At 27.1% G+C, this 17,943-nt stretch overlaps 1 protein-coding gene across 1 annotated transcript in view; it reads left to right on the top strand.

The window, feature by feature from the left end:
• LOC107438141 (uncharacterized) overlaps window positions 1–12,627 on the top strand; it is a 282,012-nt gene extending 269,385 nt beyond the window's left edge. Inside the window, exons 8-9 of the mRNA XM_016050348.4 lie at window positions 8,302–8,452; window positions 9,800–12,627. Of these exons, the coding sequence (XP_015905834.1) occupies window positions 8,302–8,452; window positions 9,800–9,921 (273 nt within the window). The 3' untranslated portion in view covers window positions 9,922–12,627. The remainder of the gene's footprint in view (window positions 1–8,301; window positions 8,453–9,799) is intronic.
• The last annotated feature ends 5,316 nt before the right edge of the window (window positions 12,628–17,943 follow it).

Raw genomic sequence — 17,943 nt, 5'->3', positions numbered from 1 at the left:
CCCGTATTTACGTTACATGGAGAAGAAAACCTTCCACAGTTAGCCTGATTGCAAGGGGACTCTAACCCATAATCCGTTCCCCACTGAGAATATTTTATATCAGCACTGTGCTCGGGGCAACCCGGATGTGGAATTCATATCGATCTGCCATCGCTGGCATTCGAACCCGGGTCACCTCATTGGAAGGCGAACGCTCTATACCCTGAGCCATAATGGCTCAGTGCCTTTGTATGAAGAAAACTCTTAAACTGATTTTTTTTTCTGAAAAGAGTTATTTATTGAAATAATATTCAAGTATAAAAACGTTTACAATTATATCGGCCCATCCGTATAAGAATATTAGAAAACTTAACTTACCACAAACACTCAGAAACAAATTTTAAAAAATTGCGGATTTCTTAGCATCCAATTCATTTTGAAAGACAATTATAATGTAAAGTAAACTCAGTGGCGCTACAGCGCATAGATGGCCAAGGTCTACTGTGCCCATCTCAATTTTCTTGACCTTGGTCTCTTTGATGCAAGAGCAGAAGTTCCGGTTGGGTTATCAGTAAACGCGGAAACCCCCAGTGTTTAGTCCCCATGCATGCTTGATACTCATCTATTCGACCCTCTGAAGGGATGAAAGGCTAAGTCAACCTTGCCCGGCCCGAAGTTCGAACCAAGGACCTGTGGCGAGACAGCACGAAGCGCCTACCACTCAACCGCCCGGCATTTTATTATAATGTGCCGGTACAAAATATGCAAACCATTTGCCTCTATCACCCACTGTTTTACAGATATATTTCTACAACCATTTATATTTCACTAAAACTGTTACATTGAGTACTCATGAACATATCATTAGCTAAAAAAATAGTCGACTGAACTCACGTCAAATATATGCTGCATAGAAATATTCGGTTCAAAATACAGCACACATAAAAGTCATATACAAGGAAAATAAACCATACTTAATCTAAGCCATACTCCAGTGTTGTAAACATCTTGAATAGTAGCAAATGTTTACCGGAAAAAGGAGCATCGGAGAAACGAGAGAAATATGCCGAAAAAAAGCTCTAGAAAAAATTACCGAAAAAAGCCCGAAGAAAAAATCGGAAGAAAAAACATTACTTAAAAAATTATATAAACTTACAGTCCAATTTTTTTTTTTTTTTTTTTGCTATCCAGTGAACTTAAAAGAATTTATTTAATGAAATTAGATAATTTTAAAAAAAAATAGAGTACAGATATAAATTTAAAATTTACAGAAGGAACTTACTCACTTCATGCAATTTAACAGCATTTTCAGAACTCAATAGCAGCTCCATAAGTTTTTCGAATTCCGATAATTATAAGAATTGTATCGTGATAATGCTTTGTTAATTATTGATTTTTTTTACAAAAAATTTTATTAAAATGAAACATTTCATAATTTTTGCCATTATTTTTAACGTATCACAAATTTAATCTCTTAAGAAACTATTGTTAATCGATGCAATATATATAAAAATATTATTAAATTTGTGATATAAATGTACTATTTACAATTAAGAAAAATTAAAATATGCATTAAAATTTGGTTTTCATAAACTTTAAATTAAAATTTGAGTATTAATCAGTTATTAAAAAAAATTTATTTTCACTGGAATAAGCATTTAATTAAATCGAATTAATGTTTAACAGCCTGAATCAAATCGACCATTTAATTCATGTAATTGTTATGGTAGGGCTTCATTCCCGATGAACTTTTCCTTCTTCTTTTCTTCTGAAGCTTTTTTCTCCTACAGCTATTTTTCTACACAGCTTTTTTTTATGGTTCAAGTATAAAATGTCACTCAAGGAAAAGAAATTCGCTAACTCTAAGCGTCTACTTCAAAAATGTGTAGTTGTTCCCTGTGCTAGCAAACGCCATTGAAATTAATAAAATTGAAACAATATTTCATTAAAATTAGTAAAATGTCCCTATAAAATAATTAAGATTTAAAGAGTAATCTAACAAAACTAATAAAATTAAAGCAGTATTCCATTAAATTTACTAGAATTCAAACAGTATTCCATTAAATTTACTAAAATTCAAACAGTATTTCACTAAATTTACAACAGTATTCCATTAAATTTACTAAAATTCAAACAGTATTGTACTAAATTTACTAAAACTCAAACAGTATTCTATAAAAATTAAACTGTATTCCTTGAAAATTAATTTCTGACACTATTCTAAAAGACCTGACGTGATCAAACGAAACTGTTTTTAGATTTGAAATCAGCATAAAAAACTACATTAGAAAAGGTAAACACCCTGACAGATACCTATAGCTTGTTTATCAGTAAAATTATATCTAAAAAAATAATCAGATTGGGTATCGATTAGACAATAAAGTCGAATCGCAGTTTTACTTACACGATGTTAAAAACCATAAAATAATTGCTAAAAAATAATAGCAAGTAATGAAAATAATTACGAATTGATTTGAAGAAAGATAGATTAATCGTATTTAATCCGTTTATGATTAGAATGAAAAACAGAGAAAGATCATTTTGTCGGCAATAAAATAGCCTTAAACTGTCAAATATACAATGAAAGTTTGTAAAAAAAAATTTCCTCAATGTATGCGAAAACGTTTTCAATGTTTAAACGTTTAATTATAATTCTGAAAGACAAAGTACTTAAAGAATCCAAACTATTCTTATATTTCTTCTCTATTTCAAATTGAAAGTTATTATACAATAAAGCATTACATTCTAAAGCAAATAAAGCTTAACTATTGTAAACAGTGTAATCATAGTTTAAGGCGGATTTTCGTCTTTATTCTTTGTCAGTTAAATCAGTTTATTCTTTAGTAATAATTATTCTTGGGTAGATAATATTTACTGAGCTCTTCCGAACCGAAAATACACAATAATTGTATAAACATTTAAGTAAAACAAATTATAACTATTCATACAGATCTAAAACTATTCTATTTCACTTTTGTTTATCAATAATAGCAATTAATGAAGTTTTCAAGCGATTGTTATAAGGATTTATATTTCATTACTTTCTTCTGACTTACTATGATATAAATTTTAACGAAATTCAATAAACTCGATGTAATATTATTTAGCTTCAAGTCATTTTATGTCAATGTAATATTTCTGAAGTTTGTTTCATAATAAAGATTAAAATATAATTTATACATGTATAACATATTCAGGAAAATTAAAGTATATTGTTTGTTTAATCTTATTTAAAATTAAAATAATAAACTACTGCATGTTTATAATTCGGATAAAACTACATTTTTATGTTTTCTGTTTAAATAATATCTAACTTATGTTATATTTAGCTTTATGTCCTTTTATATCAATGTTTTATTCCTAAAGTTTGTTTAACAATAAAGCTGAAAAGCTACTTCGTATATACATAATATATTGAGAAAAGCTTGTGAACATTGTTTAATCATGCTTAAAATAGGTAAATATTTTCTAAATGATTCATTTTTCAGAATCAGTACATTATATCTCTTAATCATTATAAGTAACAGCATAAATTTATTTATTTATGAAAATGAAAATAGTATTTCAAGTAATCTGGAAAAAATGATTTATTATGAATATTGTGAAATACTAATAAAATTTTTTGTGTTAAATTTTTCATATATCAAACAGGTGAAAAATTTTATTTAAAATATGAAGTCATATGTTAATTTAAGATTGTATTTTGGATTATATGAAATAAATATAATTAATTTTTATTAAATTTTCCGTTTATTATAAAGTGAAAAGAAATATGATGAAGATGTGTTTAAGAATAATAATCAAATTGCACTGCCCATAATTTTTAATTTTAACGAGTTAATTTAAAGTATTTGTTCATTTATTCTCAATATTTAATTTTGTTTTAAATAAATAAAGCAATTATACATAATTTTTTGTATAATTATGATAATATATTATGACAGTTATATGTATTTAGACAACTAAAACTAGCAAAACTATAAACTCTATTAATCATAAATAAAAAATCCTCAAGATATGTTCCATACATGAATGAATAATAGTTTCCTTATATTTTTCCTTATATGTTCCTGGTATAGTAAATTTTATCCTTAGTTTCCTTAATAATTTCCATTCAGTTTTTAAATTCATAAAGTGACTAACAGTGCCATCTATTGAGAAGGCTCTGAACAATATCTCTTCAAAATGAAAATTCGGTGTAATTCAATAAATATCCTTGATTTAGCAAAGCCAAAGCAGAACAATGTTATATCTTTCTTGAAAAGAATCATGACATATTAAAAGCATTATAAACTATGATGCTGCGGTATTTTTAATGTTTATTGAGTAATAAAAAAAATTTAAAGAAACATTTTAATCATTAAAATATTAAAATCTTTATATAGTAAATTATAGTGTCATTATTATATAAATTATTGAGAAACACCGATATCACTATCATTAAATGTTTTAATTACGTTACGTAATGCTACATTGCGTTATGATTTAATTGGTGAGATAAAATTAGAATTAACTAAATTGAGTTTTGGATGAAATTTTAAAATCAGCTCTGTTTAAAATTATTTTCATTTTGTTCCAATATATTTTTTCAGATATTTCTGTAAATATTGATTTCTGAAAAAGAGGTAAATCTGGGTGATTCGTTAAATTGTTCGAATAGTTTTGAATGTACCTTAAAATTAAATTGGAAAATATGATAATTATCAAAATTATAAAATTATAAAAATTATAAACAACTAAACTCCTACCATTTGCCATATTAAGGTTGCATCAAATTTGAACGATATTATGTGTGACCCTTGTAAGGATTGAGGCTCGAAACCCATCGAGTGCGGATACTCACACCGGCTGACCGAAAGTATCACTAGTGGTAGAGGGATCATGGTGTTTGTTGTTTTACTCTCCATATAACTCTTTAATGGAGCCAACTAAAATTAAACCTTGAAGGCTAATTAGTCTCTATGCTTATTCTAGGAGTTTCTTTGTCTTCTGGGTAGGATTCAACATAAAAGGTTATGGAGTTGAACATTGATACCCCCTAGCACAAAAATGGTTTGGTTTTTCAACGCCGGCTATTAAACAAAAATAAAATGAAACAGTCTACTGAACATATTTACAATAATTAAACACAGTAGCGAAACATAATTTTACCAACAAAAAAAATATTCAAAGGACTGTATTTAGCGTTTTTTTTGAACCCGTAAACATGAATTTATGCTTACAAAATGATCCATAATGGTCGTAATATATTTTTAAAATCATGAAATAAAAAAACTATGACATTAATGTGTAATTTACATAAAAACAAATACGTTTTCGAAGTAGGAAAAGGCAGAAAAATGTTGAAATTGAAAAAACTAGTTAATTTGCCTAGTATTCTTTCCATCGTGGAAAAGAAGTTCATTTAATTTATAACTGCATAAATTAATAGTAACAAAAGAAATTTATTAATATAGCTATTTTAGTAATTTATAAATATAGCTACTTCGATATTCCTAAATTAAACTTATAAGTATAGCTATTAAGAAATGTTTTTCAAATTGTTTGTTGCCAGCGGTAATATTGTGTAATAGTAATATTATATGATATCTATTGAGTTAAAATCATAGAGTAAACCAAAGTTTCTCTCAAATTCTTATTATGTAATAACTAACTATTCAGTATCCCAAAAAAAATATTAGTTCATTTGATTTATCTAGTTTCCCCTACCACCCTAAAAAAAGAGTCACCGAAAATAATTTTGAACACTTTCAGATTCTTATAACGGGAAAAATTTCTTTTTAATATTCGACATTACCTCATTGAAATATCATTTCAATCAATTGATATATTTTGAAACCGAAGAAAGCAAAATAGAGCAATTTTATCTTTTTTAAGAGGTGAAAACGAAATATTAGTTGACTAAAATAATATTTTTCTGATGTATTATTGAATATTAAAAAAAAATATTTTTCTCTCTATTGCGTAATTAGTCTTAAAGGGAAAAAATATGTCTTTTTTCGACCCATTCTATTTTAGCTTATTCATTTTAATATAAATCAGTACTGTGCTATTACCAAAAATTTAAAACATATAAAATCTCTCTCCGACACATTAACTTAAATATTATAAAATTTAAAGAATTTACCGTGCGCGGTAATGACATTAAAATTTTATTGTCATGAACTTAATAGAAGAAATTGTTAAAGGAAATTTTAAGAAACACTTAGTGTTCGAAGTTTAAGAATAGTCTAGAATAAATATGAAGCATATACTTACTTTGTTGAAAATTAAATTTCAGTATTGGTATAAAAGAATTAAAATTTAATTTTCATAAGCTCAATAAAAATCTGCATGAGTGGAATTATGAAAACACTCAATCTTCCAGGTTCAGGAATAGTCAGCTTTGATTAAAAGCATAAATTTATTTTGTAGTACGTGACTAATCAAGCAAAATTAATTTTTTAATTTATGAGCTTAATGGAAGAAAACATGCTAATTGAAATTGAAAAAACACGTTACTCTTCTGGGTTCAAAAATAAATCGTAAATATATTCTGCTGTTTCTTGACCGTGACTAGTAAAGAAACATTTAAATTTAAATTTAATAGTTGATGTGCCTTATGGAAAAACATGTTAAATGAAGTTTGAAAGCATTCAATCCTCCAGGTTTAAGAATTGCCATCTGTACAAATAAAACATTAGTTTATTTTGTTGAAATTTTAATTTATGGGGAAACACCTTATTGGTGTTTTTAAATAACAGAATTTCTGAACTTCAATTAACAAAAAATTTAATTGTGTATTAAAAAAAGCTTTTAAGTGAAGCTAGCATGCAATTGTCTTATAGAATAATTGCTTGGTTAAAAGAAATTTTCCCTTAGCATTTCTACAAATAATTAATTAATTAAATTAATTAACTTAATAGAACAATATGTTAAGTGAAATTGTGAAAGCATTCAAGCTCAAAGGTTTTAAGAATAATCACTTGTAAATATAAAACATGAATTTATTTTAGCGTGTTTTTAGTGAAGTTAGAAACAGTTTCTTGAATTTCCTAATCAACTGAATTTCTACAATTCATTGAACTGTCACTTAACTTGTCAATAAGATAGATAATTCAATTTATATAGTATTCAAATTGAATTTATACTGTTTATGAATTTAATGAAAAACATATTAAGTAAAATTGTGAAAACACTCAATTGTTCGGGTTTTAGACAAAACACCTGTAAGTACACCTGTAGGTTTTTTTGGTATAGTATTTATTCCATTGTGAAACAACTTTCTGGTGTTCCTAAATAACTGAAATTCTAAATTTTACTAAAATGTCACTGAACATGCTATTAAAACTTGTCTAATAAAATAAAATTAATACGCTTATCACATTCTTTCCTTTTAATGTTTCAATTTTTGCAAATTATTTATGATTAAAGTAAATAAATAGTAAATGTTAAACTAATTTGAATTATTTGTATTATTATTTAATTTTTGTATAATTATTATTTAATAAATGTTAATTTTCTAAGGGCATTAAAAGATTAAAATAGTCAAAATAAAGGTTTGTTAATATGCATAATTTTATAAATTTATCTCGAAAAATTATAGTTCATTCAAAAGAGAGAATAAGACCATGAGATATATTTAACTTCACAATCAAAGCGATTCATGCATTTGTTTGCAATTCATATTAAATAAACAGATATCATAGTTGAAAATCTCGAAAAAAAATATTCAATTTTTCAAATATTTCATTTCATGATGAATTCCATAACAAAGGTAAATAAATAGGCAAATATTTATAGTGCTTGAAAAATAATAAAACAAAGATACCTTGCGTAGAAGCATTATTATAATTCTCCTTGCTATTTAGATTAAAAGATAGAGAAAAGAAAATAAATATATAATATTACAATACACTGATTTTTAAACGAAAAATTCTTTGTTCTTGATTTAAGTGTTTCAAATAAATTTCGGGATAGATTATTTAGAAAGAAAATTATTCTCTGATAACAAAAATACTAATATAATCTCTTACATTTCCACCTTAATTGTATACGCAAGATTATGGAAAGCGGAATGATAAAAGCACTTTAAATATAGACAAAATCTGCTCCAGAATTTAAAGACTTAAAATAGTGAACTTTTAAAATTATGAAGGCATTTATTTCAGTTAGTATTTATTTCATCTTTAAATACATTAAGTTTCAATGTAATTCATTTAGATTCAAATAATTTCCATTTTTTTAATCCTTTACTTTTTATTTAGATTCAATATAATTCATTTAGGTTTGAATAATTCCTTTATTTTTCCAAATCAATAATAATTTCATTCCTTCATTTAGGTTCAATGTGGAAGTGATCAAATAGGATATGGAAGACGAAAACGAGAAATTCCAGCTGAATTGCCATTTGATCCTAATAAGTTATATGAAGTTGAAATGACTACAGTCTTGAAAGTACAATTTTCTGAAACTCATTTCCAACCCAAAAGAGGTATTTCAATTTAAATATTCATTTAAATTAATTTATTAGCATAATCTTGATCTACGAGAATGTTGCACGAGTTTGATTATAAATTCAGACATTCAAGTGAATTCGCTTCCATTGAAAGTGTCCCTGAATTAATTTTACGTCTTTTTCTTCACCTTATTATCTAAGCAAAGGTAATACCTTTGCTTAGATAATAAGCTTTCAAGAGGCAGTATACTTTTTTGAGTTATTTGACAATCATAGAGTTAAAATTTAACATAAAAGGGTTTTTTCAATGTGCTCCAAGCAATGGTGTTATATAGATTCTCGCTGTTGATAATTTCTCCTTTCAGATTCTAGTGATTTATTTTACTTCTGTGATAAATTTCTTAATACAGAGTGAGTTAAAGAAAAGTGCGTCCAATTTTAATTTGTCTAATTTACAAATTTAGCTTAATCTTATCCCCATGCCTAAGAGATGCATAACAATATGACAAATATTGGCCCTGTTAGAAAGATTTGGAAGATCTGCATATTTTTCAGCTGGAGGATGAACCAGTAGTTTTAATTTATGCAGAAAAGAACGGAGAAAACAACCTATAACCTACTATGTCTTTCTCTAACTGAAGAATATTGTTCTTAAAAGTAATATCAGAGTAGATGAAGTCGAAACAAATCCTAGAGTCAAATGCAAATAATAAAAAAGGAAAAAAGTGAAAACCCATTTATGAAATCGAATAAGTGAAATTCGATAAGCCAACAGAATTAAAAAAGCTAGAAGCAATTTCGAAAAAATGACATGAAATATAGAGTTGTGCACCTCTTGGCTTATTTTAAAAATTATTCCTGGAAAATATCTAGAATATCTCGTGAATATAAAGTCTTTTTATGATTTAAAAAAAAATTTAAATTCTTGATATATATCCCAAAATGAAATTTTATATTTTCATTGTCTTCTAATCTGATAACATTTTGTTCTAATCGAAGATATGTACTGGAACGTAGCTGAAGCCATCATAATCACCATCAAAGGAAAGCTGTAGCCAATGCAAATGTTTAAAAAATGGAACCTCCTTAAATAAGCACTTAAAAATTTTTTCACCCAATTTTTTTTTACTGTCTTTAGATGCTCTTATTAGTGAATTTATCAAATTTCAAGTTATTTAGTTTACCCTTTCTTAATTCGGAATTAAAAAGGCTAAAAAATTAAAAGTTTGGCAACTGCTGACTTAAATAAAAACAAATTTATATTTCAAGTTTTAAGTGAAAAGGGAACATGAGAAAAGGTATGGTAAAGAAATGTCTTAAGTAATGTAAATTAACTAATTAATATATTAATTGATATTTATATTTTAATTCATTTTTCTTCAGAATCTGTAGAAGGTAGCTTTGATAGTCTTCAAACGAATGACATGATTACATACAACCAACGAAATGGCGCCACTTGGATAACTCCATCTCTATTGTTGCTTCTGGTGTTTATTTGCCTCTAAGAAACAACATGATTCGCTACTTGTTCAAAGAAAAAGAGCTGTTAAGGACACTCAAAACTTGTGATTAATGCAGGAACATTTCTTACTGCTAATTTTTTAAGGAAGCTACTATTTCAAAACATGATACAGCATTATATGATAAATCCATCCAAATCTTCGAACTAATGTTATCCATTGTCATTTAGACATAAAGATCTGCTTTTTTACAGACAATAAGCCTCAGTCATGAATTTGTAACGTTAATAAGTAAATTAATGCTTTGTTTAAAATTTGTTATTTGTACAGCAGATTGTTATATCAAAAATGATGCATTTAAAAATGTTTTTAAAACAAGCGTTTTACTCACAGTCTGAAGCTACCTTAAGATATTTGTTTTATAATGTTACTTAAGTTTTTGTTTGTATTTGTGTGGTTAGTTTGAAGTTGACGCTTAAAATGATATTTGTGTGCGGCTTGCTTTACTTCTTTTTCTAAAATTCGCATTAACTTTTTTTTTATATTTAGTAAATAATCGAACTGACAATTTTATTTAATTAACAATATGTCAACCAGTATCGTTGCTGTTCTTTGCTCATTTGCAAGGTATCGGGGGAAAAACAATCTTAAAACGAGTTTTCTGAAAAGTTCAATTTAAATCTATTCAATATTAAGAACATATTGCGAACTGCATAATAATGGGAGTAAGCCTCAATCAAAGTGATATTTTTATGAGAATAGATTTTTCAATAAAATCCGTTAAGAAAAAAAGGCCTTAAACAGTGCAGAAGTAAAACAAAGAGGGAAGAAACGTTTTTTTTTTCGGGGGGGGGGACTACAAGCTAAGGACTGGATTGATTAAGTTTATCTTACAGACTAGCTATATGAACTCTAACACTGGACTTGTTAGTAGTGGTTCTGATAGTAACGGACTGGTGTATTTAGTTTTCTTGGTGAAGATAATACTTTTGTTTGGCGGTCGCATTGAACTTAAAACTAGTTTGCACTGGGCAGTTTAGCTAATACCAGCCACCACAACTAGAAAGCCATTCAGCCTGACTAAAAGCACATCTCGTGAACGCCAGACAGTAGAGCTAAAACAATTTTTCCATTCACACAAGTCTGCAAGAGATTTCTTACGCTCTCTAACCATAAATATTAAAGGACGTGTAGGTTTGAAGTTGTTACAAATAGGGTTTGAAGTTGTTTACAAATTTTAGGACTTCCCTGATTTTAAAATGAATTATTCTTCTGGAATCTACTGAAGATTTTTTTTCTGCTCTCCAACATTAAATAATAAAGGTTGCCCGAAATGTTGCTAGCATTGGATTACCATTTTTATTATTTATCTCAACTTCTGGCTGACATAAATTATTTTTCCACTTAGTTATCATTTCATTGCTTCTCTAAAATCAATTTTGACTTTTTTTTTTATTTAGTCTAAAAAAGTACATAAGACTCGTCTATTTAGCAATGTTATAAACTACATTGTCGCGAAATACAATTAAAGTTAATAAATACCAATTTTAAAGTTAGAAATGCTTTTAAGAAATAACATTTAAATAATATTTTTATGTTTCAAATAACAAAAAAATTCCTTTTAAAAATAAAACATTTAATATCACGTGTAACAACAATTCATTTACATTTCTATTTTATTTTTAAATTTCAAGCGTAAAAACAATATTATTTTTCTATCCTTATATGTCAGGCAGACCTTTGTCATCATTTCAGACGTCTACAAGATGTTTGAAATTAAAGGAAAAAATACTATCATGATAAAACAATACTAACTCATTAATATTAGAATAGCAGTGATTAAATATCATTAATTGAAACTTCAGATATCCTTTTAAAACTTATACTAAGTTTGATAGATATTTTGGATTTTAGTATTTTAGAGAATGTCTGGTTACTTTTAAATGTTTAGTTACATTTAATGTCTCGCTCTTTTAACGACCCACGAACAAAATGTTATTATCCGTGAATAAAATTATCCGATAAAATGTTTCCATTGAAGAATTATGACATTGAAAAAAAAAGCAGAAAGGAATTATTAAGGAATATTATTGTTGCAGTATTTGAATTAAAATATATTTCTTGTTGGAGAAAATAAAGATTTGTTTTCTTTTTTTAATAATATTACTTTCTCTGAACGAAACGCAAAATAAAAATGTGTTTTTAATATCTGTGCAAAAAATAATAATACTATTCCGGATATTCGAAACTTCAATCTTAATTTAAGTTTTAAAATAACTCAATGTTTATCTAAATGACTCATCTAATTTTCAATTTCATTCAGCTATTTTGGTAAAATCAATATTGATTTACAATTTTTGCTTTTTAATTACTTCTGAAACATGTTTTTTTTCTTTCTGGAAAGATAAAGCTCAACAAAATAAGCTTGCATTAGTTTTTTTTTTCAACCAAAACTTGGCAGGAAATAAATCAAAGGCAATTTGATTTGAAATTTTTTTTTTATTTTAATAAAAACCAACTGTACTACAGTTTTGATTTTTATCTAATATAAGCCCCAAAGGATCAACCACCAAATATAAAAAATTATTTTCCAAATATAAGAAATCTAAAAACGTCAAAGCCAACTCGATTCGAATTAATTTATCTTTGATTCAATAAAAAACTAACTGCGGTACGCTTTAGATACTATGATTTTATATTTAATGAAATAAAAATTATTGAAATGTAAACAGTCTGTTATAAGTGTCCCCACCAATTTTTCAAATATAATATATTTTCAACTTCTAAACTATTTCATATTTGTGTTCTCAGTTAAAAATTCTGCTATTATAAATTTAATTCATGGTATTAACTTTAAATAATATTTATTAATAGATCAATGAAGAGGTGCCAATAAGAGTACCGATTGACACCTCTAGATAATCAGTCAGTTCATTAAAAATATATTTAAATTTTACTTTTAATCAGTATTCTTATTTTCATTAAAAATTTGTGTACTTTTAAATGAATTATTTTTTCTATTATACTTCATTTTAAAAATGTTTCATTTATTGAATGGTAACATGATTATCAGAAACATGTTTTAATTTAGTTATAAGTATTATGTTACTAGAGATTTCAGAAATAAGCAAAAGATTATTAAATGACACTTTTACGAAACTAGTTGGGTTTTAATGAAAACTGCTCCATATCCCATCTGTTGCATTACCGTTCAATTAATTAATTTTCCAATTTTCTCCCTGAGTCATTACATAATCATTTACCAAACACTAGCTACATGGTTAATGATTCTAACTTGAAGATTGAAACTTTTATCGTTAGAACATTAAATCGATGAAGTTTTCTCCTTTTTAAAGTTTTTAACGCAATTAAATTTATTAGTGTCTTTCCAATGTCGATGAAATATAAAGTTTAGGTTGCTTGGTGTAATTACAAAGTAGCATATATATATTAAGCTTATTTAATTATTTTAACGTGATGTTTCTAAGCGTGAAAGAATAGTTGTATTATTTTTTTTCTCTTTTATTTAATAAATATTACAAACAACAGAGTTGATAATAGTAATAAATAAAAATGAACTAATGTATTTATTAGGAGGACAAGAAAGTAAAATCGTTTCTGCGAATTTCAATATTCGTGTCTATCCAATTTCGTTGTAATGAAAATATGAAATTTATGTTGCTTTGTATAATTACAGAGAAACGTATTTATATGCTACGTTTATTTAATTATTTTAACGCAATATTTCCAAATGTAAACGAATAGTTCAATTTTTTCTTTTATTTAATAAATATTACTTATATAACTTTAATAACTATTACTTTCGCTTATTTAATAAATGTAAAGAGTTGATAATAATAATAAATAAAAATGAAATAATATTTATATTAATTATTTTTGCAATTTATGATGAAATGGCCATCTAAATACCAGAAGAATATTACGAAGAGTAATTGTGAAGAATGCTTATTTTATTTTATGTCCGACAAGGATTTAAAAAGTATTTTCTGTCAGGTTACTTTATTAGAATCTTCTGACTATGCTAATGAGTTATTGCGATGCTAATGAGTTATTGCGTAACAGAATTGCAGCTAGAGAAATAGTGAAGTACTCACATACTTTAGTACTTAATGTTCGACAAGGATTATAAAAATATACACTGAGGCCGCATTATTAAAAGAAGTAGATGTCCATCATTATTTGCTTTCAGAGTTCCACAAGGGTAGTTGCATAGCAGTTACTACCCAAAACATTTTCGTTCGCAAATGTCAAACGTGGTTTTGCAAAATCAAACCCGGTTATTTTGATCTATCCGACTCATATAGATCAGGAAATTCAAAACCTGGAAAAAATTAATGAATTAGGGTGGGAGGTACTGCTTCACTCTCCATATTCACCAGATATTGCACCGTCGACTTCCACTTATTCCAACCTCTAAGACATTTTCTAGGTAGGCAAAATATTTAAAATTTGGATGATGTCCTATGTGCCCTCTCCAAAAAGGCTCAAAAACCAATTGATTTTTATTCATCCGATATTGAAAATTTGCAAATTATTGGCGAAAGGTTATTTCTAACAAATGTGATTACATAACTGATTAAAAATGAAAACTTGTTTTAAAAAAATGATTTGATTGCCCTCTAATTTTTATTTCCGAAAATATGAAGCCCTTATTTGAGTATCGGAGTAATTCAACTTTTATTCATTTGAAATGCAGAGCTTCAAAGTCCAATGAGACTATGTTTATCTTATCTAGTCTGATTTTTGTTACATTTTATTTGGAAATAGAAATAAGCTGGTAAAAGTTTTAAAGTAAGATAGAAATAGCTTGTGTGAATGTTAAAATGAGACTAGCTCATTTTTTTAATATGTGGAGTTGAATCTTTATTAAAATAAGGTCTTCATACATTCTGGAAAAAATTTTCCTATGATTCTTATACAAAATACTTTTATTAAAACTCAACCAAGCAGAGCGTTATTTTATTGAATAAATTCTATTAAATGTGTAGTCATTGTTTAAAAAAAATTTACAAAATTATTTCGACGTTTAATACAGTTTATATTTGCTACAAATTAAATTATTAAGAGATTTTAATTCAACTGAAGTTATAAAAAAACATTATAAACAAGCAAAAAATTAGAAACGTTTGCTATTTAAGATTAAAATCTGCTATAAACTTTTTGTCATCTTTATGTGAAGGTCTCAGTGAAAAATAGCGAAAAGCTATAAATGTAAACAACACCAATCCACAAAGAGTCTGTTACTATGTTTAAAAATAAATAAATCCTATTTATTGTTACACAGGCACATGCAAGCTTATGTGCTTAATAAAAAGTACAGCTTATAAGCCCTGTCACGTTACATGTAGAACAACTTAGAAAAATACATCACTAAGATACATCCAAGGTTCATCACTGGCTGCGGTTATTGTGCGGGTGGGTGACAATTTGGATCAGCCTGCGTAAGGACCGAGGGTGTGCGGTATTAGTCCTCGTTAAACTATTCTACAGTTAAGTGATCGACTTCACTTGCAGGTCGTCGGACTACCAAAGCGGAGGTGCCATCCCCTCAGCAGAGGATCAAAATTGTGATGGTATGTCCTTGAATCATCCTAAGGGATGTTTCCCATACAGTAGCCAATAGCCCATTGTGCTGCTCTAGTGCGATGTAAATGAACTACAACAACCTTACGTATCTTATTTAATATTCCCATTATCTTTTGGAATTCATATTCCGGAAACAAAACTCGGATGGTTGGGGAAATTAATAGCCGATACGAATAGCTGATTTTGATTGAGGACGAACATCCCGGTATCTTTGGAATTGAAATTCTGGAGAAAAAAAGCTTGAATGGTTGTAAAGAATTAATAGCCGATGCGAATATTGTTAGCTGATTTTGATTGACGACGAACATCTTTAGAATTGGAATTCTGGAGGAAAAAAGCTTGAATGGTTGTGGAAAATTAATAGCCGATACAAATATCTGATTTATACGTATATTATAGTTTTTAAATTAAACTATGATTTACAACAAATAAAATAAAGTTAATAAAAATTAAAAGATACCGAACTGATTGCAATTTTTGATCATTCAGAGTGCAATGTTTGTGCGACAATTTGGACAACCTCTGCGTCAAAGGGATAATATATTTAAGTTTCAGTTATGTTCAGTTAAGTTTCAGTATGTATACGTTTCTATTAAATGCTATTTTAGCTTAAGAGAATTGACAACCGTATAATTTTTTTAATCAAAGCACAGTTTTTAATTTATAATAAATCGTTTAAATTTATATTGAGTTGTAAATTACAGAGAAATCTTTTCTTCTCTTCATGAATGGTGTTAATGAAATAACTTGTGCTTATGAAAGCGGTAAGCACATCTTTGTTCTAAAAAGATAATTTAAAGCATTATTTAAAAATGTCATTGTTGTTAAATTAAATTTTTAAATCATGCTTGTTGTTTCGCAATAAACTCTTATGAATATTGTTTCTTATAAATGCATACCACATAACCTATGAATATATTAAGCATACGCTTTTTCTATGTAAATGACTGCTTGTATTGTTCAAATACTGTAAAAACATGAATTGCGGTGTTAGAATGCAGCGCTCTTGTGTAGTTATGTTATTTGATGTATTTTTGTAAACTATTCTACTAAGGCAGCTAACATGTGAATTTTTATTTTTATTTGTTTAATTGTGATAAAAAATGTGTTATTTGAATTTCCTATGTGTCACTTTTGTGAAATTGATCTGATTATAAGCATCAATTTTTAAAAAAAAAATTTTTAATTCATTGATATTACAGTATTTAAAAGTAGAAACTGCAATTTAAATTACAGCCCAACAGAACAATAAAAGTATTTGCTATGTATAGTAATAATTATAGTATTTCTCGGAAAATGTTATCGCTTGTATATAGTATATAAACCAGATAACAATCATTGTGTAAAATATTTTTCAGTGAAGTCATGATAATTCAATTGCTCATATTAATTATTTCAATCGGAATTAAACGTTGGTAAATTTTACCCACTTTTTTAACAACTGGGACCAACTATAAAATATGAATTAATCCAAATTATATCAATAGAAACATGTATGTTTATACTCCAGTCTGTTAAAACCTGTTGACTAAACTATCGCGCAAGAAATTATATCAAATTCTTACAATTAATTATTTAGTTCAATTTAATCAAAAACCATATGAAATATAGCAAAATAACGAAGCAGAGCAGTGCATCCCTCTTTAATACAAAATAATTTTTAATATATAATAATTCTAGCAATGGACGCAATAATCTTACAATTTAAAAAAAAAATAAAGAATTAAATGCATAATAATAAAATATGTATTTATTAACAGATAAAATTATTCAAAATTTTCTATACCTATTTTTTAATAACTTTACTTGCGATAAATTATTTAGGTTCCTTTTAATGCATAGTGTTCCGTAATGATCACCCTTCACACATAGTTTTAAAATCCTTATCATAAAAATCTATTAAAATTAGAGTAATATATTATTTAAATGAGGAACTTTGACGGTTCACTTTCAGGATAACTTTTCAGGATAATGGAAGCAAAGAAGACATCATTTATAACCAGTTTATTTCAGAATGATATGTTAAGATGGCTCTTATCAGAAAGACTTTCAGTCTCTCAAAAAAAATGTTTTAATCCCTTCTACCCTCAATAATAATAAGTCATTGTTTGGATTTTTTTCCTTAGTAACTCCTAATAAGTAACATTCGTTATTGTCAGAATATGCGATCTACCTAACTTAGCAGTGTAGTTACATTAGGAATCTAATAAAAATAAATTTTTAAAAAATATAATTTATTTTAAATGAAATAAATTTAATACACTCAAAATGTTAACAGTATTTTTATAAGAGCCATGATGGTTCAGGGGATAGAACTTTCGCCTTCCAAAGAGGTGAACTGGGTTCGAATCCCAGCGATGGTGGGTTGATACGAATTTCGCTTCCGACTTTCACCGACCACAGTGCTGACGTAAAATATCCTCAGTAATAGACGGGTCATGGGTTAGAGTCCCCTTGCCA

The sequence above is a fragment of the Parasteatoda tepidariorum genome, chromosome 12 (genome assembly GCF_982258835.1).
Source record: "Parasteatoda tepidariorum strain Cologne lab strain chromosome 12, Ptep-v5.0, whole genome shotgun sequence".
Lineage (NCBI taxonomy): Eukaryota > Metazoa > Arthropoda > Arachnida > Araneae > Theridiidae > Parasteatoda > Parasteatoda tepidariorum.
Note: the sequence above shows the minus strand (reverse complement) of the source record. Positions and strands in the feature narration are given on the sequence as shown.